The 24,145-nt window shown below is 41.9% G+C and overlaps 1 protein-coding gene across 3 annotated transcripts; it reads left to right on the top strand.

Moving 5' to 3' along the window:
• Positions 1-746: 746 nt before the first annotated feature.
• On the top strand, positions 747-23,409 carry arhgef6 (Rac/Cdc42 guanine nucleotide exchange factor (GEF) 6). Of its 3 annotated transcripts, none has more exons than XM_079167345.1 (22): positions 747-1,029; positions 2,089-2,172; positions 3,987-4,071; positions 6,803-6,918; positions 7,217-7,421; positions 7,698-7,750; positions 8,236-8,330; positions 8,563-8,658; positions 9,441-9,563; positions 11,449-11,587; positions 11,704-11,763; positions 13,255-13,401; positions 14,408-14,494; positions 14,685-14,766; positions 15,105-15,220; positions 15,380-15,559; positions 16,830-16,850; positions 19,570-19,666; positions 19,845-19,943; positions 20,060-20,159; positions 20,394-20,448; positions 20,829-23,409. In XM_079167345.1, exons 1-22 carry the CDS (start codon positions 865-867, stop codon positions 20,949-20,951), a joined length of 2,328 nt encoding a protein of 775 aa, XP_079023471.1. In that variant the 5' UTR covers positions 747-864; the 3' UTR covers positions 20,952-23,409. The 3 variants fall into 3 exon arrangements, with proteins under 3 accessions (XP_079023471.1, XP_079023472.1, XP_079023473.1); XM_079167346.1 differs by having other exon boundaries at positions 19,845-19,931; XM_079167347.1 differs by lacking the exon at positions 16,830-16,850 and having other exon boundaries at positions 19,845-19,931.
• The last annotated feature ends 736 nt before the right edge of the window (positions 23,410-24,145 follow it).

A 24,145-nucleotide genomic window follows, 5' to 3' on the forward strand; every position in this document is an offset into this window, starting at 1 on the left:
GGAAGAACACAAGCCGAGGATTTGCTCAAATCAAAGTGTTCATGGTGTTTTCAATAAAGACTATAAAATAACCCTTTGTTTACTTTGGTTTTGTCTTATCATATAAGAACTTAATTAGCACAATTCTAACCCAAATTGGTTACTATAGTTTTTAAAATAGAGCTGATGTGTTTGTGGTACCTGCTTATGACAAACATTTTCTTTTTTTTTACCTGATTCTGAAGCTTTAATGGTGAGTCGACACCAGCTTCTTCTTTAATGAATATTTAAATATATTGAGGCCAACATGTTTCCTCCTGCAAATGTCACAATGCAACATACAGAAATAAGTTGACATGGCAAAAGTCACACAGCCTACTGTGTGAGAGAACTTTATAATGACCCAATAATGATCAATATTTTAACTATAGAAGATGCAGTGTTTCAAAGCTAGTGTAATGACTAGTGTCAGGCCCAATTATCAAATAACCAGTTATTCCTACATTTGTTTTTTGTGTTGCAAAATATGCAGATGCGGGTCAGATATCTCCCTGGTGGTGTTTCCTGATCATTGCTGCTCTGCAACTTGTAACATAATATTAGAGAAAGTGCCTTGTGCCAGCATGTGGTGCTTTGCAGAGGAAAACGTCTCCTGTCTATTGTTGAGGTGCCTATTTGCCGGTAGGGGTGATCATCAGTTTTGCGTGTAGAAACAGCGTCGTCCTTCCCCCCACCGCCTCTTTTTTTTTTTTTTTTTAAACTTCTAGCAGAAGTGCGGATGTGAGTTGCATATTGATACGGAACAGGCCGCCAGTTTTGTTTTTTTGTTGTGTGTGTGTTTTTTTTTAGCAATGCGTGCTTAGGCAATGCTCGTTTTGTGGAGCTATGAATCCAGAGGAGCAGACCGTAACGTGGTTGATATCACTAGGAGTGCTCAGCTCGCCTAAAAAGAATATAGCGGACCCGGAGGAGTTTTTGAAAACGTCGTTAAAGGATGGGGTCGTCTTGTGCAAGCTCGCGGAGCGGCTCATACCTGGCTTCACTCCCAAGGTGAGTTGTTGATTTAAGTCAATTTAAGTCAACAAACGCCAAACGATCGACGGCTCCTGGCGAAAGGAAGGGAGGGGTTTGATGAAAATGACACCGACATGAACTTCTCCCTGCAGCAGGCCTTTAGTTTTTTTTTGTAGCTCACAGTGCTCGAGCCCTTAAGTTTTAATAGCCGCCTGTGCGTTATGGTGTGGAGCCGTATGCATCGAGTGTAAAGCTGCATTTTGTTGAGTTGTGACTTGTGAGATTTTAAGATGTGGTTTCCTGTGAAGCGAGCAAAAATGTTCCGCATTCTTGACATGAGTGACTCGGTGTGAACACCCACCAAAACAGGACAAATTCGGTAGGGAGGAGCGCGTGAGACATTGGACAAGGACCCTATTGGAGAGCTCGCGCAGGGGGTTACACGGGATGCAGTTTTTTCGACAACTTTTTTTCGACATGTTACCCCACGTTAACAACATGCTTGGCTTCTTGAGAAGTTGATAATGACAAATAACAGTTGCAGAGACAGTTCGTCACTTCCTCCTGAACGGCTCTTACCGTCGCGACCTCCCCCTTTAGAAAAAAGAAAAGAAAACGGCATCAAGACGGCTGAACTAGAATAAAACCGGAAGTAGTAACTTCTCTCTTTTATAATTAACTACCCTGCCTAGCTTGTTGTGGTTGTCATACAGCCTGTACTTTACTTACACGCAGCGAAAAAGTCTTAATTTGTCCTCCATATTTCCTTCTCGGACGTCTCAACGCGACCGTTATTACAACTTTATTTTGAAAGTTTGAAAAGTGAGCGGATGTTTGGCTTAAATCCGGGTACTTTGACGATTCTGTGTTGTTAATGGTTATGTATGCGCGAATGAGACGTAGAAAGACTCCAGTTATTTAGTTAACTGCAGGTTTACCACACTCTGTTGTGCTGCAGCAATGTTACTTTTTTCGGTGTAACTGAAATGACAGCAACGTAGGCGTTACATACGTGCTTGTGTCAGACGTCTGTCTGTTGTTGCCTTCTAAGCCCTGGTTTGTGTTTATACATTTATTTCGTGTGTGTGTGCTCAGTATTGCCAGGAGCCGAGAGCTGAAGCCGACTGCATTACCAATATCAAGGAGTTTTTAAAAGGATGCTCGTCCTTGAAAGTGGAGGTAAGTACTTGTGTGTCTGTCTGGTTTCGTGTGCTTTGACATGGCCTGCTCTGCTCTCTCTTTCATTATCTCTTTACTTAACTCTCCTGAGCCCACTGCAGTCCACAGTCTACACTTGGACACGCATCTTGCTTGTGTTGTGATCTGCTTACCCTGCTGGCATCTGTTTTCCTCGCACGTCCATGCTGTCAGTCACTCCCACTCTGCAGACAGGAAGGGAACTGCTCAGACTAGTTGCTTTCAAAAGGCCAAAACTTACTTTTTAAACACTTTTTACATCCTTTTTAAATTAATTTTCTCTTTCATACTGACATTGATATTGTATTTTTTGATATTGTATTTTTTTTGCTGCAGGTTAAAACAATCCCCTGGCCGTACACTGCAGGGCTGTATTTTTAAATAAGAGGTTCAAATCATTCACAGATGTTGGGAGTTTTCCCTGTCTCTGTACCAGCCTGTTTCTGCCACACTGGACAGTAATTTCTCCTCCAGCTTCATAAATAGTCCTTTCTGGTCTTGAGTCACATCAGTTGGTTTCTTTAAACGGCTAATTGAGTCAGCAAGCTTCGCTCACTGCAAGTGGTTCAGTAGTCCTGCCCAGCTGGCTTGTTATGTCTGGGAGGTCCCCTTTGCTTTTATCCAGCAACCCTGCCGTAGCCCATAATTAGACCTTCTGCAGGCAGCCAGTAGCTCATGGTGCAGACGTTTTTTTTTCTGCCTCTGTCCAATGTTACAAGTCGAGGGATGTCTGTGGTGCTACAGCCGGCCCTACCCATCCTTATGGTCAGTGATGTGATCGTGGTTAGAGAACTTTTTCTCTCTTTTTCTCTCCATAGCAAATGGTGGCTGCTTGTCCCGTGACTGCACAAAGAGAGCAGTTATAGTGCTTTCACTTCTGCCCTGAGATGCAGAAAGAGGAAGCACCAATTACCGCTCAGTGCCACAGATTACTTTTTGCTGCGTTATAAACTGCGTGAGATGATTTATCTGTTGTGATTTTACACACTGCTACGGTCATTTAGAACATGACTCATTGAGACTACTGGCGCTGACAATGGTCAAGATGTCAATACTGGCCACATTCATTACTGAACAATATTGTGACGTAAGACCCACATTCTCCATTTTGTTTTATCAATGCAAACGGGTTTTTCCCAGTATTTCCGACTCTTGAAACCAGTGGCACAAAATCATTTTGCGTAACGTTATGTTGTCGCTTTTTTTTTTAAGTGATGAAAAGTAAGCCGAGTAAATCTAAGTAGTCACGTAGACCCTACGGCCGCTCCTATACCTCCAGATGTAATGGTCACACTTGCTTTAACTCTCAATGAGGTTCTACACAACCCATCACCACGGCTGTACTACTCAAACTCTATATTTAAGATGTTTTATTTAAAATGGGAAACCTTATCTGCTAGAGGAAAGAAGATAGCTGTCTGAGACAGTGAGCAAGCAGTGTGTGTGTGTGTGTGTGTGTGTGTGTGTGTGTGTGTGTGTGTGTGTGTGTGTAATTGCAAATGAGTCTGGTACTGTCTGTTTTATCACAAACCACTAAAAAATATAGGTCATGCTCAACATGTCACTTTTTATCAATCCCTGTGTGTTTCATTGTGTGTGTGTGTGTCTCTCTCTATTGTTTGTGTTGTCTCTGTGTCCACTTGGCAAGCTTTACGGCTCAGATCTGTGCTATCAGTAGAAGTGCGTCTCATTTTTTACTTGCTCTTCTTCCATATCTGATGGACTCCGGCTTGTATGAACAGATGTGTTTGGGGTTTTTGGTCTGATGCCATCTTCTCGGTTCCTTTTCCATCCAGGGGTTTGAACCAGAGTGGCTATACACTGGCGAGAATTTTGGCAAGGTGCTGACCACTTTGCTGGCGGTTAACTTTGCCACACAAGGTAAGAATTTTGCAGTTTCTCTCTCTGTCTCTCCAGTCCCTCATATTGGGGGATTCTTGATGAAAACGTGTCCTCTCTGAAAGTACACCATCAAATATAATTGAGTAGTAGCATTTGGTCTCACGTTACGGTATCCTGATGTGTGAAAATAACTCGTGACTTCATTGGAAGTCTGTATATTACTCTACCTCCTCTGTCACTTGACGCAAACATTCCAATAAACAAGCTTTGATAGTGAAAAACAGGACTATGATGGTTTCACAGACTTTGTCCATGCAGCCACTGCAAATCATGATTGTGTGTGTGTGTGTGTGTGTGTGTGTGTGTGTGTGTGTGTGTGTGTGTGTGTGTGTGTGTGTTACCCGTGGGCAGCTGGCATGGCAGTGTGTGTTTGTGTCATGCTGTGTGCCATATTTACTCATGTGCATCCATCAAGACACCCTGAATAATATCCTCTTTTGTTCGTTTTATGTTTTTGACATTTGGATTGAGCTCAGAATGAAGCAAAGTGCATTATGTAGTATATCACACACACACACACCCCACACACACACACACACACCCCCCCCCCCCCCCCCCCCCCCCACACACACACCCCACACACTTCTCAAGAGCGTTTCTTCAATAAGAACGCAGCTTAAAATGGTTTCGCAGTGCAGCACCCCCGTAGGCTAATTACTTTGCTTTTGCGAGTCCTCGTTTGGGGGGCACTGAAGGGGTTAAACCAGTCTCCCTGTAGTTTCCAGTTCACAGCGGCCAGAGAACCAGCAGCCTTAGAATTATTTAGTCAGCGTTTCTGGATCAATCGGCCGCCCCTGCGTGCCTCATGATTGATCATAATGTTGGATGCAGCACGATATCAGCGTTCTCTGTTTTATTGATTACTCTATAAATGTCAGAACGTTTTGAAAAGGTTGTCTTCCAGTTATTACATTTACAATGATGCACAACAGACAAAGGCACCAAATCCTTACTTTTTATATGCTAGTTTTTGCATATACGTGGCATGCTTTGCTTGATAAATTACCGAACTGATTCATTGCCGTATGTTTTTTTTTTGACTCACCAATTAATCGGCTAATTGTTTCAACACTACATGATGTTATCGTCCTTTGGGGATATGTCACGCTCGCTATGACTTTGTTAATGCGTGATCAATCTCTTGAGTGCACTTAAATGAAAAGGGGGGGGGGGGGGAGCGTGCCACGACGTGAGATGTGGACCAGAAGCCTCCGTCAGTACTCTGCCTCTGCTTGATATGCAAATCTTTTATAGGCTGGCTATGCCCAGCAGCTGTTCTCCCATCTTCAAAAGTGAACTTGATTGGAAGTGGATTAGTCACAAGTTAGTGGATATGATCAAACACAAGAGGCCTCTGTGTTTTTCATCAATTATCCAATCCTGGCTTTGCTCCTGACACTTCTGTTTGTTTAGGGTAAATGCTTTTGAACATAGCCTGCATACATAAATAGCTGTGGTAACCACAGAGCGTAGCCTGACAGATGGGCTTGTTTAGGCTCCTCTGTGGGTGTTGGGAGTGGCATGCGGGATCCACCATGAGCCCAACCTTCAGTACGTGCGGACCGCCCCTTCTGCCCTCGGTGTCGCTTTCATCATGTCAGTCAGCCCTCCCTGACGTCTCGGCATAAGGACAGCAGTGGGGGATCTCCAGCCCTTTTTCCATACATTGCATAGGTTCCACATGATCTGCTGATGAAACAAGATTACACAAAGTGTTACCGTAGCCCATTTTACTGCCCGTAAGCGAAAGTGCACAATAGCGTTTGTCAGTTTTATTGCTCCGATCTGAACTCCTTCTTGGATCTGAATAAGAGGTTATTAAGGCTAGTGGGGCGCTGTTATTTATTTTCTTTCTTCTGTGATTTGCACGAGGATTAGACGGTGGACCTGGCCGGCATCCAGTTGGCATTTGACGGGCAGTCTGTCCTCTGTGAATGTGTTTCTGCTTGTTAGCTCGTAAGAGGTTGCAGGGGCTACCATGTGTCACTTTTCAAGTGAGTACTAGCGACAAAAATTGATAGCTATGTCAGTGCACCTCAAGGACTGCACTTCCGCTGCAGGACAGCTGGCAGCCACTGACCATAAATCACCCCAACTCTGCTGCAGAGGCACAGTGATGACACTGTAGAGGGGAAAGAATGTCGGTGACATAAATTACATTTTTTTTCACTGAACTGCACTTAAGATAAGAGACAGGTTTGGAGGAAATTCTGTGAAATATGTGTCAAGTAACCAGAATGAATGTATTTGCTGAACCAACACGTAGACAGCATGAGCGATCACTTTGTATTATGATCAAAAGACTGGATGTAGCCATTCCTCCCACAGCTGCTTTATCTCATTGTGCCAGTTTTGGTTAAATCGGACGATTCTATCGGGGGGGGGGGGGGGGGGGGGGGGTGTGTGTGTGTGTGTGTGTGTGTGTGTGTGTGTGTGTGTGTGTGTGTGTGTGTGTGTGTGTGTGTGTGTGTGTGTGTGTGTTCATTCGTTCGTTCGTTCTATCCTGGGGCTGTGCAGAGCAATGGACCATACTCTCATGCATTATCATCAAGATGTCAGCACCCAAAGTATGTGCATCTGCCTCAACTGTGATGATGATGGTATGTGTGTGTGTTGTTCACCTGATGAGAACAAGGCCAGGGAGTCGAGGCTCAGACGTCATTGTAACCAAAGTAAAGTCTTTCCATATTTCCTCTCTGTGTGTCCATAGAATGTGCTGCTGAGAGGTCATGTTCGCAGTCCGGCGCTCACTCTCCTAGTCAGTCGACATCTTCACACACACTCTCCAAATCCAAAGGCTCTCTGCGTAGACAATCCAAATCAGTGGTACGGTACCTTCTGTATTTTCTGTTATCTACTTCACAGGCTTGTTCACCCCAATTTCACTTTCCACATATTGCACATTTTTACCCTGAATTAGTCATTTAGTTGTTGTTTACCTCAGATGAATACACATTCTCTTGCATAATGAAGAATAACTAGCACAAAACATTTTCCACAAAGCCACATTTAAAATCGAAATATGCAGGTTAAAGATTGTGTGAATACATTTTTATAATTACATATGTACAAACACACAGATGTTTTTTTGCTGATACACCCAATTTGGCCGTGTCTCCAACAGGAGATGTCTGAGAACGGCGGAGGCGGGCAGCCGATGGTGAAGGCTCGCTTCAACTTCAAGCACAACAATGAGGACGAGCTGTCATTCAATAAAGGTGACCTGATCCATGTGATGCGGCAGGAGGATGGCGGCTGGTGGGAGGGCTCACTCAACGGCAAGACGGGCTGGTTCCCCAGCAACTACGTCCGGGAGATCAAACCCTGCGGTGAGTTTGGTCACACAACCAGGATCGTGGATTCCTGAGTGTGATGGTAACACAAATGTTTAAAAGGGTAAAATGATGAAGTGTAGACATTTTGGATGGACATGGATGTAAACGGCATCTCAGGGTAGCAGAGGAAAACAACCGCAAGGCAGTCATTTTTTTTTTAAATTTTTGTCGAGATATTCAGTACGAAGGTTTTAAAAAAAATCTTTTTGATGATTATAATGAATTAGCTCTGAGCGGCGCTCTAATACTTTTTATTTATCTCCTCTACAGAGAAGCCATTGTCTCCTAAAGGCACTCAGCTGACCAAGAACTACTACAGTGTGGTGAGTCATATTCATGTCAAAATATTATTCATTTTGTCACTTCGCTTACACACAAAAAAGTGTTTTTATGTGGCTCTTAATAATACGTAAAGCAGGAATTCACACATTTGTAATGTATTTGTCATTCCTACATCTTCACTGTTTATCAGAGTTTGTCAAAATACTGGCAGCTCATACTGACTTTGTGACCGTGGGATCAGTGTGTCTGCTTTTCATTTTATTTCAGTTGTCTAGTTTTTAGTTTTGACACATTTTGTAAGTAACCTCACACTTTTCATACCGCGCTCTATCAGCAACATTTTCTCACATTTTAAGTGAACTAACGATAACAAGAGGACTGATGAAGTATTATGGACTAGTAAAAACAAAAACAATCCAGATAATTATTAACTAGTCTTACCCGGAACATTTTACTTTGAGCAAATATTGTGCATTCTTGAAATCTGCCAACTTGAACTGTTCTGCTGATTGTGCTGCTTCTGCAGGTGGTACAGGACATCTTGGAACATGAGCGGGAGTTTGTCAAAGAATTACAAACGGTGCTCACTTGTTATCTACGACCCCTGCAAGCCAGCGACAAGTAAGATCAGATCCAGTAATGGGCAAAATGCATCATCTAATCCAGAGGGCAATGTGTAATTCTATAGACAAAAAAAAATAACGTTTCAGAAATAAGTCAATATTTTTGAATTCACTGAAATTGCAATTGATGATAAAGCTCACTGTACTTTCATGTTTTAACTTTCTTTCATCATGCCTGATGCAGAACAGTCGCTATTGCCTCCGCTAAAGCTAAATATGTGTGTGTTCAGGCTGAGCAGTGCAGACAGCGCCACCCTCTGTGGAAACCTGGAGGAGATACTCACCTTCCAGCAGGGACTGTGTGTGTCTCTGGAGGACTGTACCAAGTAAGTCATGCTGGACCCGGACCTCCATGGAAACCTTTTGCTGTTTGGTCAGTTTTTTCTGTTTAATAAACTCATTTTAGTGGAGAGCAACGTTTGGACCACAGTGTACACTCTGCTGTGCTTGTATTGTACACAATCAAAAGCCTTCAGAAGACCATTCTAGTATTCATTTATGTTTTATAGTAGGTCATTTACTACACTGCACACATACTATACATTGCTTCCAAGTGCTCCGCAACGCGTACCGTACTTGATTACATTCTTGGAATCACTTTCTTCCTCCCAGACGTTCCCTCCTATTTATTTCTTTTACTTGCAAAGATTGAATTTTTTTTTTATAAAATAGTTAATCCATCATAGTCAACATGCAGCCCAATATATTTACTATGTTTGCAATCATTAATTCGATGCATTCATGCACTGGTTGGGGAAACTCTGACATCCAAGGCTTCTGGAGAGAAATGGCCGGTAGGAATGTGAAGTTGTTGAAATACTGTAAACTATATAATTTCAAGTCCTGGGAATCGCTATCAAATTCAGTTCAAGAAATCTTAATATATCACGATTTTGTGGTTAATCTGTTCATCCGATGAGAAATCAGTTGAATGTCAAAGACCAGATATTGCCCTGAAAGTTCTTGTATTCCACCTGAATAATGGCAGCTTTTCAGTTATTTGGAAATTATTCAGTATATCATCAATGCAAACTTATCTTCTCTCCATATCTCTCTTCTTTCTCTCATATCTCTCCTTTCACTCAACCGTTTTCTTCTGTCTTCGCAGAGTCCCAGAGGGCCAGCAGCGAGTGTCGGGCTGCTATTTAAACCTGATGTGTCAGATCAAGAATCTGTACCTGGCTTACTGTTCCAGCCATCCTTCAGCTGTTTGCATCCTCACTGACCACAGGTCAGTCATGCCGCAGCCGTTCACCACAACAAAGACAAGTCTGATTCTTAATCATGAGGATATTTTGAGAATTGGGATGAATAGTGCAAATGTAATAGCCCTGCTGTTCAGGCATTTGATTGACTTAAATGTGCCTCATGGTGGTAGACTCACTCAACTAATGAAGGTTACTACTATGTGGTAGTAAATCCTTCACCCTCTGCTATACACCAGCAGGGGTCACAAGATGAATTGAAGAGGTCATGAGATGATTTCTTGGGTAGAAAATAAGAGAAAAATAATATTCTGCTCGACAAATTTTGAGTCTTTTTTAAACTCTTCCTACTTAAAATGGATTCAAATAAAACGTTCTGAGAAGGACGAATCAATATTTCATTGAGTTGCTCAAAACTCGGACATGCAGCCTGTAATGTGTAAAGAGGGGATTAAGGGAACATAAACACAACCAACCTAAATGCCCTCATACTTTGCTTACTCACTTGTCTAATTCACAGACATTTTTTTCATATATTTCTGTTGACAGTGTTCATTGATAGTTCTTAGAACTTCCAACCACACGGTGTCAGGCTTTCCAATCCGTAAGTGACCAGGGAGCTTAACTCAGCCTGAGCAGTTACACCGAGTCCCCTGAGTGCTGAAGGTTTCCTTCAGCCCGGTTACTATTAAAGAGCGTCACTCTCACTGAGTGGGACCGGCTGTTATTAATCAGTTTCGCATCGGTCAGGGTCGCTGTGAAATAGCAAAACAAAGTTTAATTGATATAGAGTAATGTAGAAGTGGCTTGTCAAGATTCTACACAGTGAGCTGCAGGTTAGGTTGAATTACTCACAGGAAGCAGACTGTTGACAGGATACATTGTCATTGTGGTTATGTTGACAGGCAAGCGAGGCGCTTTTTCACAGTAAGCACATTTGCATTTCAGTTGCAGGAGCCTTTTTCTGTGACATTCACATTTACTCAATGTTACCAGTTTGTGTTGCTACAGGATACCCTGTGATAGACGTTTGAATGGTGTTACTTCCAAAGCACATTTCTTTAAGTTTGCAGTGAAGTGAGAGCATATAGCAAGAGGAAAAGTGCCAAAAAAAAACGATGACCTAATTTGTCTTTTTTAATGTGATTACCACCATTACAGTTATCTGTGGTCCATTCTTGCATGCACAACAGGTGTGATGGGCTGTGGGTTTTTGTCATTGTGTTAGTGGTTCTTACAGCAATGACAAATACATGGAAACCTTTTTAAAAAGTGGTTAGAAATCTTTTATTTCATGCGTTCGCTGTCACGAAATCTGAGTTCCGAGAGCTTTTCATAATGCAGCAAATCAGTATAGTATATAGTTTTGCCTTTTTTTAAAGGATTGTTTTTCAGTGTTCGGGTACAAATGATGTGTATTCGTGTCGCGTGTGTACGTAAGTGTATCTTTGTTTTGGATGCAAATAATGCTCATTCTATGGAAACAAATTCCCCCTGTGGGCACATTTAATATATATATATATTCCACTTAACCTACACAGATAGCATAATGTTATTCAATTTCTCTCTTTGGAAATTTGACGAGATGATAAAACCATTTCTGTGTGCAAAATGTATTTAATCCCAATACTACTGTGTGTTTACCATCTGGACTCGCAGATAGATTTTTCTGAAAATTATAAACTTTATATTGAAATAAATCTTCAAGTTAATGCAATGTTTTTTGGTAGCATTAATGATTTTATGGTACCAATAATTTCTTGTCATCATAAGTCTGCGTCTTTGAGTGGCCCTTGAGCCTTGACCTGTGATGTCAGGGGTGCTGCTCTGCACACTGTAGTTTATCCCCATAAAAGAATCTTAAAAACCTAAACTGAGCGTGAAAAGCGTTTGTTTTTGTGTGTTTAACAGTGAGGAACTAGACAAGTTCATGGAGAGCCAAGGAGCCAGTTCTCCAGGGATCCTGACCCTGACCACCAGTCTCAGTAAGCCCTTCATGAGGCTCGACAAATACCCCACGCTGTTGCAGGAGCTGGAGAGACATGTGGAGGTACAGGAAATAGGAATAAGCTTAGAATGTTTAACTATATACTGAAATTACATGTGCTTTAACATTTAAGGTTAGGCTGCTATGTTTGTTGATGTGTTGTTTTTCTTCCTCCACAGGAAGCCCACCCAGACTATGCTGACATTGTAAAGGCAACAGCAGCATTCAGGAGCCTAGTGGTAAGTCTGGAAACATCCAGGAGGTTCTGCATGCTTAAATTAGCCTCCAACTGTATTATCTTTGTTCACCTTCACCAGGAAATCGGCTTGTAGAGTACAGATCAAGTTAAACAAGCTGTAAGCCTCTCATGTCGATTCTCAATTATTGGGTTTCCTGTTTTTGTCCATTTATTGATTTATCTTCACAACAAAATTCAAGACACTGTTTTGTGTCAAAGGATAAAATGGGGCTTGAAGCTGGGGTAGGACGTTTAAAAAAAAAAAAAATGTTTTGGCATCATTGGTCGTAAATTCTAGAATTACGTTTCAAGTGGTCCGAGAGAAAATGGTTAACATGTTGCATTAACCCATAGACCGGCATGCATAAAGGGTCAGACATGTTCTCTGTGGTTAACCGCTGACATCCCTACTGCCGACCCCAGCTTTAAGTAAAGTTGCTTTTCAAATGTATGTTTGGTCTCTAATGTTAATCAACTGACCGTATCACTCAAATTAAATCAGTCTCACGTTTGGGTTATTTGTGAATATTTGTATAGTTTTTATGATGTCACCTTTGGTTGTCAGACGGGTAACAAATGACAAAACATAGCACTTTAGAGACAAGAGGGCGAGAGTGTGAAATAAATAATGTCCGTGTGTGCTGCATGTTGATGATCATGTTGTTCCTGCAGTGGGTGTGAACTGAAATGCCACCTTAGAAGAGTTGGATTAGAAACGCGTAACCGCACTGTACCTGAGTGAACATCGCTCTGAGACACAGTTTCCTCGGTATAGCTCGGGAGTTCCTAGTAAGAATAGATGAGGTGACTCACATGTCTCTTCAGCAGAGCTGCACAGGAAAGCGGGAAAAAAAAACTTCACCCGATACTGACTTGTAATTTACAAGTCTCGTTCGTCTTTGTGTTTTCAAGTGGTTTAGTAGGCAGGTGCTCATGAAATGCAAGTTACACCTCTGCAGCTCTCCGTGTTCAGAACTTCAATATTTTTTGCACAATGTGCAGTGGAAAGTGACATGACATTTTTCCTGTTTGAGGAGGGAGAGCCCCTGCCCAGCACCTGAAAACATGCTACTATATTTTGCAGGTTACTCCATATACTTATGACAAAGAGGTAAAAAAATGTACACAGTAAATATTGAAGTAAACGTTTCCATTTTCTAAAGCCATATCCATAGTGGGGAAAGAAATCCCTGCTGCTCATTACTCATTATTTCTAAAAGACAAGAAACCACCTTGTCTTGTACGAGTGTGTGTGTCACATACTTGACATTGTGTAAATTGGACTGGAATTCTTCAAATCAGCAAAACTATTTCCAGATCAGCTCTAAGTTCTTTCCAATTTTATCCAGAGTAGCCCTATATATGTTATTGTTCTAATGAACTATAAAATGTTTTTGCATCTTCATTGACTAAAGTGTGTGTGTGTGTGTGTGTGTGTGTGTGTGTGTGTGTGTGTGTGTGCGTGTGCGTGTGCGTGTGTGTGTGTGCTTAGACGCAGTGCCAGGAGCTGCGGAAGCGCAAGAACCTGGAGCTCCAGATCTTGTCAGAACCAGTGCGTGGCTGGGAGGGAGACAGCATGAAGGGCCTGGGTCACGTGGCCTACATGTCCCAGGTCCACGTAAAAAATGGGTCCAGTGAGGTGAGAGACGTGTCGGGTTTGACGAAATACAGGAAGAAAGCTGTAGATAACAATCAGCTGGGTTTAATTCAGGCAAAGAGAATAGAAGGAAGGGAAAGTGTTAAAGGATTTATTGCATTGCGAAGCCCAAAATTTGCTTTTGCATGCATAGAGAAGACTGTAAGACAGACTTCCATGAGCTTCTTTTGCCATCTCTAATAAACTTTGGAATACTGGAGTCATTTCTCGTCACATTAAAATGATCATATCCATTTCTCAATGATCCTACTGGGTACCTCTACTGCTCCCCGATAACATATCATTTACAGTTAGACATGCAGTTGTCTTATGTTCCTTCCTTTCATAAGTCCAAATTTAGATAAGGCCAATTCTTATTGGCTATTATTTTCACAGCCTAAATGCTTTATTTTAGATCTCTATATATCATACTTTGTCCTAGATTGAGAATGCGTGAGGTGTTGCAGGTAAGCAGACAGAGGAAGTGTGAATGGCACCTCGAGGTGAAGTGCTCTAGATTTGTTTGACTAATGCTAAGTCTCACTATTACGATTAACAGCCCTGATGCCCAGAAGTGTGTCATGATTTAAAACAAATGTGAATAATGTAACTTAGCCTAAATGTGTTCAAAACGACGGCCTCCTCTGTTGGTAATTCAGCATCCCCCTCATGTTTTGTAGCAGAAACCTACAGTATGTAGGCCATACGCATACTGAAAAACCAGCTCCTCTTTCTTGTGTGGTTTCTGTGCAGGGGTCGACTTTGAGTCGGTGGTTGGAAGAAAGCCCAAGATAGACATTTAGATTCACCCTCTTTTATGTTCTTATCTCTGCTAACCGCTTTCCAACCACCATACTAGTCACCATACCAACTGTCTTGGCAGCCCGTCTTATTTTCCATCTATATAACCATCGACCGCCTTGCCAAACCAGTTCCTACTTGTTAACGTGAGCTAAAGTATACCAGCGTCAGCTATAACGATGGTTTCATTTCTGTCTCTTTCTTGCAGGAAAAAGAAGAGCGCTATCTAATGCTTTTCCCTAACATGTTAGTCATGCTCTCTGCCAGTCCTCGGATGAGTGGCTTTATTTATCAGGTGAGCAACAAAGTGTACATCATGTCTCCTACATCAGTCCTTCATGAGTATTTATTTCCAATTTGTCTGAGTTTTCATTTTTGTGGGCACATAATGTCATTCATTTCAGGCTATAACAAGATATAGAAAACATGTCCTACTTATGATATGGTGGCATTTTATTTCCTCTCCCTTTGCTTGTCCCATTCAGGGAAAACTGCCACTGACAGGCACCACAGTAACAAGACAAGCAGAGGATGCAGACAATGGCCACTATGCCTTGGACATTACAGGTTTGCATCTGAAGTTCTGTAGAAAATTATGACTCATCTTCTTCAGTTTAGTCGAAGATACAGCAGCAATATAAGAAATGGAGGTCTCCACCAAAACATGTTGCTTTTCTTGCCTTACGCTGTTATCTCTTTGTTTGCGGCATCTTTGTGTACAGGTTGTCCATTTTGAGTTTTGATCGTGTGTGTTGCTAAATTGTTGGAGGACATGTGAAGTAGACTTGGACCTCTTAAAGACACCTGCATTTCACTTAATTGGCTGTTCTAGTTCTACTTTTGTCAGCTATGTGTGACTTTCACTGAAGGAAGCGTGCGTGTGCTTTTGTGTTCACGTGCTGCAGGAGGCAAGATCGATCGTTTTACAGTGTTCTGCAGTAGTGCCCAGGAGTTACAAGAATGGCTGGAGCACCTTCAGCCCTTTACCAAAGGAGGAAGCCCGACAGGAACCATCTCAAAGGTTAGTTCACACACACACACACACACACAGTAAACCGTCAAAACAATACCAAAACTGAACCCTGCAACATGCTGAAGTGTGAAAAACAGACTCATCTTTCATCGCACGTATGATTCCCACACACTCCCTTGTCTTCTTTCCTTTCATCGTCTCATGTAGCCTGTAGAGGGCAAACCACTGAGCATGGTTGGCACCCCCACTCACCTGTCCCACCTGGGCAGCCTCAGCGCCGTCAGTCGAGGCCCCCTGGAACCGCCAAAGATCAGCAAGCCCTGGTCTCTCAGCTGTCTGCGCCCCGCGCCTCCCCTCAAACCCTCTGCTGCACTGGGATACAAAGAGGTAGGAGGTTGTAGAGTTGCGCTAACGAGCCTACACAAGCTTGATGTGCATCTTTTATAAGCAGTGGTGCAGTACATTGTTAGTCAGAAACCACAAGAAGTCCTCCTCCACTTTAAGTCCCTCTCTGTGGCCCCCCTTTCTGTCTCTACTTTATTCAGACCTCCTCTATTCTGTTTTACACAATACTTTCCACCAAACACACAAATAACACAAGTGAGGTTGACACACACCTTTAATCGATGTATTGGACTGTGATTGACGCATATTCAGCAGTATTTAAATTGATATTCGTGCCGCAAACATCACTGCAACTACCTACAATCATAATCTATTGGCATGTTAGTCGCCTGTAATGTACTTTTGTACCGTAGTACCAAAGCTGCTTTCAGTATTTGTAGATAAATGTTGGATTTGTAACTTTTCTGCTGTGGCTGGACATTTTTATTGACCTTTTATTAACTCGTCCTTAGTGGCGTTTGACATGTTAACATAACTTAAACTATGTGGTCACACAGACTCTTAAAAACGTTGAAAAATCAGGAAAACCCTTCACATATGTAGAATAGTACTTTGCACAATGTGTGGGCCACCTAAATATAGTACATGACTGTTATTAATAATGCAGTAAATGGAATATATTTAACACGACTTCAAGTGTGTCTGAAACATGACAGAGTATGAGAAGTCTCACTGGCATTGAGTGTACCAGTGGTTAAAAGCTACTTGTCTTTGCGGGTGTTGGCGCTCTCACTCTCTAGTCCACGTGGGAGGCAGAAGCTTTTACGAAGTTACAAAGTCAGCTCTTTCAAACTTTCAGTTAGCATGGACAGTCTAGGGATGTGTTGAAGACAGTAAACATGCGACTGGGCACTTTTTTTTTTTTTTAAAGCTCTAATCTAAAAATGATTTCATCTCTGTACTTTGTAACACTAGATACACACATATACTACACACGCTGATTCTTGTCCACTGTGAGAACCAAGCAGACTTGTAGCTATTTGGCTCTTTTTACTCTGCCCTGCAAAGAATGCATGTATAGTCCTCTGAATGCATAACCTTCTTTCTGCCAAATTCTCCATATATCTCTCTTTTTTTTTTTTTTTTTTTTTACTTGAAGTAATCAACCTATTCTGCATAGACAAAGAATAGGTGAATGGCAGAGTGGGGTATACAAATGTTCACCATTAACTCTCTATCACACCCTTCTCTCGTCGTATTTTTTCATGCACATTTCCCCTTTTTCTCTCTTTCTCCATCCTGCCTTCTGTAGAGGATGTCTTATATCATGAAGGTAAGGTTAGATCACACTCTGTTTATATCTGTGTGTCTGGATAAGGATGTGGGTTAGGGGGTGGGGGTGGGATGCGTTTCTCATGGTGTGTGTGTGTGTGTGTGTGTGTGTGTGTGTGTGTGTGTGTGTGTGTGTGTGTGTGTGTGTGTGTGTGTGTGTGTGTGTGTGTGTGTGTGTGTGTGTGTGTGTGTGTGTGTGTGTGTTTGCCCCAGTGTTGCGCTGGCATGCCATTGCTCTGTTTGCTTCACTCCTCTCTCTCATTGTCATCTGTTGGTTTCCTGTTTTCTGTGGCCCTGCCTGTCTGCTCTGGTTTTTTTTCTCATTCCCTTTAGGGAGTCAAGTTAAAAACGACCTTTCTCATGCAACAGTAGTAGCCTACTAATTTCTACTTGGGGGTGCAACTTTTGGACATCATGACACAGAGTCATGTCATTCAGTCCAGAGTGTGTTACTTTGCACATGTGTCACATTGGAATAATCAGCAGCCCAAATATGCTGTCATGGGTGAGATCATGTCTCTTTTTAAAGGGGAACTACAACTCAATTAAGAATTCCAATATGCTATTTCCATGGCCTAGAAAGGTTCAATCAATATTTGTGAACATGAGCTAGTGTCCGTCATCTATAATATCTTTCCCAATAGACCATTTCACATTAAATCAACGTAAACATTTACAAATGTGTCCCAGTTTATTTCCCGTTGCAGTGCAACAAACTTAGATCCCTGGTTCTTTCTTTTACACTGTCACAAAGGTGATGTCTCATCAAGGTTAACGGTTTTAACACTCAATTGATATCAGACCTCTCTAAAGAGATATTGGTCGCTAACAAATTTTGTGAATTGACGAACAAAGTAGCAATTACTGGAATAAAGGCTGTAAAGGCCCAGATGTATCGAGACACATACACTTTGGCGATTAGCGCCACCGCCTGACAGTAATAAGGAAACATTATCCAGGGATCTGGCTAACGTTAGCCCTCCTGAATATTATTAGATGTCATTAACAGTTTGATGGTTGGTTAGTTATTGATAACAAAGAAGAGCATCAGCTCGGCAAAAAGTTGAGTTGCGTGACGTAGAGACCCTTTCTTCTTTTATATTTTCCTTACATGTGAATGACATCGGCCGACAGGAAATCAACATCGACCCAAGCAATGCAATTCCATTCAAATGGTCCATTGAGCAGTACCAGACTTAATACTTGATGACCTCACAGATTTGAATTTTAGCACTCTAGTCTTTGAAATTGTGAGAGTGTTCATGTTTACTAATAGTTGTGGACTGTCTTAGACCTTAGGAATAACATGTATGAATTTTGAAACTGGGCTTGGTTCCCCTTTAAGTGGATTGCATGTTTCAGACTGGAGCTATCTTTTCCATGCATACAAATGTGCAATTGTATTTGACATCACAATGACTCCTCTATGTCTGCTCGATGTAAAGGCAGTTGTTCAACTCGTTGGACAAAGCGGCGTAATAAGGCAATCATATGTCTTAAAGCGTCCTGTTCTTCTGCTCTCAAGTGGCCATAAATATCAATCTCCCGGCTTTAAAGTGACGCAAATATCACAGAACATGTGTGCACTGCACATAATGGACTATTGATGTACATCAAGCAGGTGGATGGAGCTAAATCTCGACACAAATTGCAGTGTGCCACTGAATTGCACATCACTCTACTTCACCTCTCCTCCCACTCGTGTATACAATGACAACACCAAACCAACGAGGAAAGAACCTCAGTAAACGTCAGGAAAATGTGTTTTGTGCCGTGCGCTTGCATTCACTCTCATCCACGAACCCCTTCAAATGTTGATTAGGTCAAAACTCAAGCAACACTTGAGTTTTCCCCTTCTCCATGCACCCTGGTCAAATTGCCTCAAACTCCCACTGTCCATTTTATAGTCATATGATTCCGTCAATTCTTCCTCCTGATTCTTATGAGGGACTTTTAGGAGTCTGTGGTAGAGTTCGTGAAAGTGGATTCTCACTAAATTACTAAAAGAGACAATTGCTTACATCTATTTTCCTGTTGCGTGTTTGACTAAGCCTCTCATTTCCAGCGAAGGGCAAATTACTTCATGTGAAGAAATAAAAGACTATGACCTTTAAGTGCCATAAGTTATCTCCACCCATCTGCATTGGCATGATCACCGTGACTAAACCGTTGATTATTCATCACACCTCAGCTTTTATTGTGCGCAGAAGAGGAAACAGACGGTGCGCTTGTTTTCAAACCCTTAGATCAACCCAGAAGCAAAAAAAAGGAAAATCTCTCATTCATAAAACCGCATCATTGTGGTTGGAAAGATTGTAGAAAATCATGCCATAACATCTCGGCTTCCTTTCCCATAGCTTTGTCAACACTGTGTCCCACAGGTAAAGCTTGAATATTTCAAGCTTTTCTCCTTCCCTGACAGTACCCAGTGGTGGGTAAAATATTCAGTGAAAAATGTGTTTCATTTTTCTTGACCCTACGTTAGGCAGGGTAGCTCAGATCACACGGCTGGGTTGGTCACAGTCATCACCACACGCTTGCTGCCTTGTTTGTCGATGGAATTTTGTTCTTTTGATGTTGTTTGTTCATAAGGGATGCGCGTCCCCGTAAGCTTGCATTCTGTTTGGTTTGGAACCTCCGCTTTACAGGTGTGTCATGCAGTGTGTGTGTGTGTGTGTGTTTAGAGAGAAATGTACTGAATTTGATGTTGGACTCTTCAGGACTCCAGCAAGAGCCCGCGGCCCATGAAGAAGTTCCTGCCAGGCAATAGGAAGAAAGAGCGGAAGCCCTCTGATGACGAAGTTCAAACGAGGAAAAGTAGGAGTTTTATCTTATTAAAGAACGATAGATGGCTTCATACTCGGGAGTGTCCACATGTAATGTCATTGTATGTCTACTGCACTAATGCGGTGTGTAATGCAAACACACAGGAATGCGTTTGTCACCATCTGCTGAAGTTTGTATTGATGATATTGATCATCTGTGGTCTTGACAGGCACGGTGGCGCTGGAGGAGGACGCTCAGATACTGAGGGTGATTGAAGCGTACTGCACAGGGGCCAGCCTGCATCAGGCCACCACAGGTGTGCGTTTATGTAAGGAAAATGTTTCTTTAATGCCTTCTTAGATTGCGCATCTTCAACAGCTGATGGAGCCATAAATCAAGCATCCTCGTTAATGTGTGTGTGTGTGTGTGTGTGTGTGTGTGCAGCGGTGCGGAAAGAGTGCGTCCCTCAGGTGCTTCTGCCAGAGGAAGAGAAGATCATTGTGGAGGAGATGAAGAGCAACGGGCAGACGGTTATTGAGGAAAAGTAAGCAAATTATTACTTGTGGCAAACTTTATAATGTTTTTCACTGTAAATAGATTCAGAAATGTGTTATTGGTCTGTTATTGGTTATATGAATCTACACACAGTATGATCTTTGGTTGAAAGGCAGTATAACCTTGATATCCAGGTTGTACATGATACATGAGCAGATGTTCTAAAGGGAAAAATAAATCCATATTGTCTAGCAATACTTACTTGTTTTTGTGTTTCTTTCAGGAGCCTGGTTGATGCTGTGTATGCTCTAAAAGATGAGGTTCATGACCTGAAAAAGGTAAGTGTGAACACCCGAGGCCAAAACATTGTTTTCCAATTTTTTACTATTTGGCCTCCTTAACATGCCTTTTTCCAGACTAGTTTAAATACAACATCCTAAGAACACATGTAGGTGTTTATTTCACTACACTTTGTCCAATTGCAACCGTAGATTTCTCTAATGTATGTAAATCAATAACATGGTTGTGCGTCCTACTTCTTAAGGGTGCAACTGTGTTTGTTGAGATTTTTGGGGGGCTACCAATGTGGTTAAATATACTAGAGACCGACCGATATTGGATTTCAATGAAACAAATCTGATGATAATGTCTCAGTTTTTTTTTTGGTCCAGTGGGAAAGGGGCTTAAGACAAGCTGTCATTGTCTGCATGTTTTACAGGAGAATAAGTGGATGAAGCAGTTTTTGGAGGAGGAGCAGAAGTCTCGCAAAGAGCTGGAGAGAGTCGTTCGAAAACTGGCCAAGCAGAAGAATGATTGTGCTTGGGAGGACTGCGGCCACTGAACACATCCACACAATCATCCTCATCCTCGTGGCTCTGTGTGTGTGGGTACATTTATGTAAGCGTGCTTGTGGAGGGTCAGGTGTGTGTGTGTGTGTGTGTGTGTGTCTGTGTGTATCTGTCTATGTAGCGTCTCCATATTTCAATCACACACAGCCGAGTGGAACTCCCTCGCTGACAACGATGCTTGGCGTCTCTACGTTTCAAGTGCTGGAGCTTGATTTGACATTCTTGATGAAATCTAATCTGTCTTCCTGATCCAGCCTCACTAGATGAGACCAGAAATGTGCTTCTCCACAAAAGCAGCTCAGCTAAACCCAGACTGGTGAAGTGGGATGTTTTTCGAACATACTGCCTCTAGGCGACTGGCACTGTGAACACTCCCCCCAACAAATGGACAATTTTGGACGAGGAAAAAAAACACAAGATCTCCGCTGCTTCTTTTGCTTCAGTTGGAAATAGAAAAAGGAGCACGAAGCCATCGAGTGCGATAGGTGTTCTCTTGCATGCACTTCCGTTATCAAGGGGACTGATTTTCTTTTCTTCACGTCATGAATGTTTTCGTCATTGTCATGTTTTTTTTAATTTGTCACAAGTGGGGAAATGGATTCATTGAGCTTTCATGAGTGTGAGCGATTGGCATTTTTGTACCATTCTAGACAATTCACATCGCAAGTTTTGTTGGCGTTTAAGCAATTCAAACAGGTTCGCTCATCATGCGACATTCAGTTTTTTCCAAAAGCAGCCCTTGACTGTTCATTAAAAACTGCATGAATGTACAGTGTTTCTACAGTATGAATTCTGCATCAGAAATGTGATAATCAAGATATTCAGATATATAGTCCAAAGCTATCAGGGATGCAGCTGCATAATACAATAGAAAAGGCTTAACTATGTATCATTTATATACAAGATAACGCAAATAATGACATGGATGTCACCCCTACTCTTCTTACTAAAATATATTCAAGTATGATTTTAGCATATTAATTACATAGCCGTGCTTCATTTTGAATTTTTAAAAGAATATTCATTATTTATTGTTCACCCAAGCATTTATTTGTGGTGTTAGCCTTATTGATATAATTGTGCTGCCTTTACTTCTGTCTGGAATTGTATTAAACTACATTGCTGTGTAAAGGCAGGCAAAAGAAACATCCTCATTTTGGCCAAGGGAAAATAGACATTTTTTCATCTCAAAAGAGAGAAAGAAAAAATGACTTTAATAATGAGTCTGACTTGAGGTTTTTGTTTGCAGCCTCTGTGGCCTCCTAGCAGGGTCCTGCAGAGCTGATAGACAGGAAATAAGCCGAGCGATGTATTTGTGGGTGTTGAGTCGAGCTCAAATGTTCAAGTGCCTCCCGAAGGGGTCGATAAACTTAAGAGGGTTTATGACCGGACTGGGACTAAATGCATGATTTATATAGAAAGTGTCACAGGTGGTTTGTTGTAATATTTCAATAAGAATAGCTCAAGCTTAATGGGTATATTATCGGGTCTGAAAAACATCCGGGGCTTTGCCTGCTATTTAAGATGCAGCCTCTTTACAAAGACCCGCTGCGGTACATTTCCTCATGAGGTTGAGTGTGGCCACTGTCGACACTGTTAGCTACTCTTGCAGCACTGCGGAGCAGCTGTGGATGTAATTGAAATGCAATAAGTGACTGCTTTATTGGCTGACCTCTGGGTTAGTCCCAGCATGGAAGGCCAGATTTGGAGAAATTGCAATATTAAGAAAAGAATGAACCCAATTTATTAACCAAAAAGGGCATCACCATGTGGTCAAGCCACCACACTGTTAGGCTTTTCATCATTTGCCATTTGCCTTGATTTAATCACGGCTCTTGGTATTGATGATTGTTTAAAGATCACTGTCCAGGTCCCGATTTTCATCACACATGACCCAAAATATTCCAACAATGTAGTCGTGCACAATCACTGTTGGGAAGTGCTGTTTTCGACATGCACCTCTTTCCAGGGATGTCGGAGCACTGTGTAGGGTACAAGGCAGCACTGGTACTTCTGCAGCAGAGATAGTGTCTTGCTCAAGGGCACATCAGCTTGGAGAAATGATGATCTTTAATTGTTATTTCTAGTGGGATGCACAGTTGGCAGCCTGAATCTCTTCAGCGTTTCAGAAGCTCTGCTTCCTGTACAAATGCGTGTCTCTGTCACATAACATGTTCCCTGTTGAGATTAACATTATTGCTGTTCCTGTATCCTAAATTGTTTTCATTACGTACCACATACTTTAGTTTTCAACTCCAAATATCCTCAGCGAGCACTTACTGGTTAGAGGTTGAGCTCCGGTTTCATCTTGTTTATCTCCAGACCACTGTGTGTATTGTTTTTGGCAGGTTGTTCTATGCAATTGTTCTTGTTGCAAGTATTGTAATGCTTTTTTTTTCTAGACACTCTGTACTTTGTGTTTGGTATGGTCATCATTTTAATAAAAGTTTAATATAATATTTTTTTTGACGTTAATTTCACGAAGGGAGAAATGGAAAACTCCAAAGGTTTCGAACACATATCGCCACACACAGTATGTGCTGCATGTTCCCTCGTTCACACTGGAAAATCCACCCAGACAGGCTTTTCCATGCGGCATTCGGCGCAGAATTTGTGGGTTGTTCAGATTTCGGTAGCAAGCAACCCTTCACAGGATGGAAGCAGTGACTAGAATAGATGACTTCCTGTGAGAGTGCGGCGCCTCTGCATCTGTACACACCTCCATAGAGATTCACACTTTCCATTCTGCTTGACAGTAACATGCGAGACGCTCTGCCAAATTTTGTGATGTCTGAGGTGCTAACTCTCTGGTAGAACCTGTGCATTACTCACCAAGTACTTTCGACACCTTGCATTAGTAAGCAGACAGGTAGGCTTAGGTGTATCCAGTGACTAAATAAAAAACTAGGTCAAGATCCATACCGTACATGTGCATTTTAACAGGACAGTTACAGTTCATGCTGCAATCTGCATTTAATCTGTATCGCCACATGACAAAGAACCGAAATGAAACTTGTGGGGTTACTCATAGACCACATGGAAATGGATGGGAACCCATGGCTGCCTGGAAAGAAGCAAAAATACATCACAAAAGTGGAAAGTCTGCAGCGTGCTTTGAAAAATGTTCAGCAGTAAAATACTGTGGATGTGATTTTTATAATCAAGGAGTTAAATACGACGTGAATTT

This window comes from Pholis gunnellus (assembly GCF_910591455.1).
Source record: "Pholis gunnellus genome assembly, chromosome: 10".
Classification (NCBI taxonomy): Eukaryota; Metazoa; Chordata; class Actinopteri; order Perciformes; family Pholidae; genus Pholis; species Pholis gunnellus.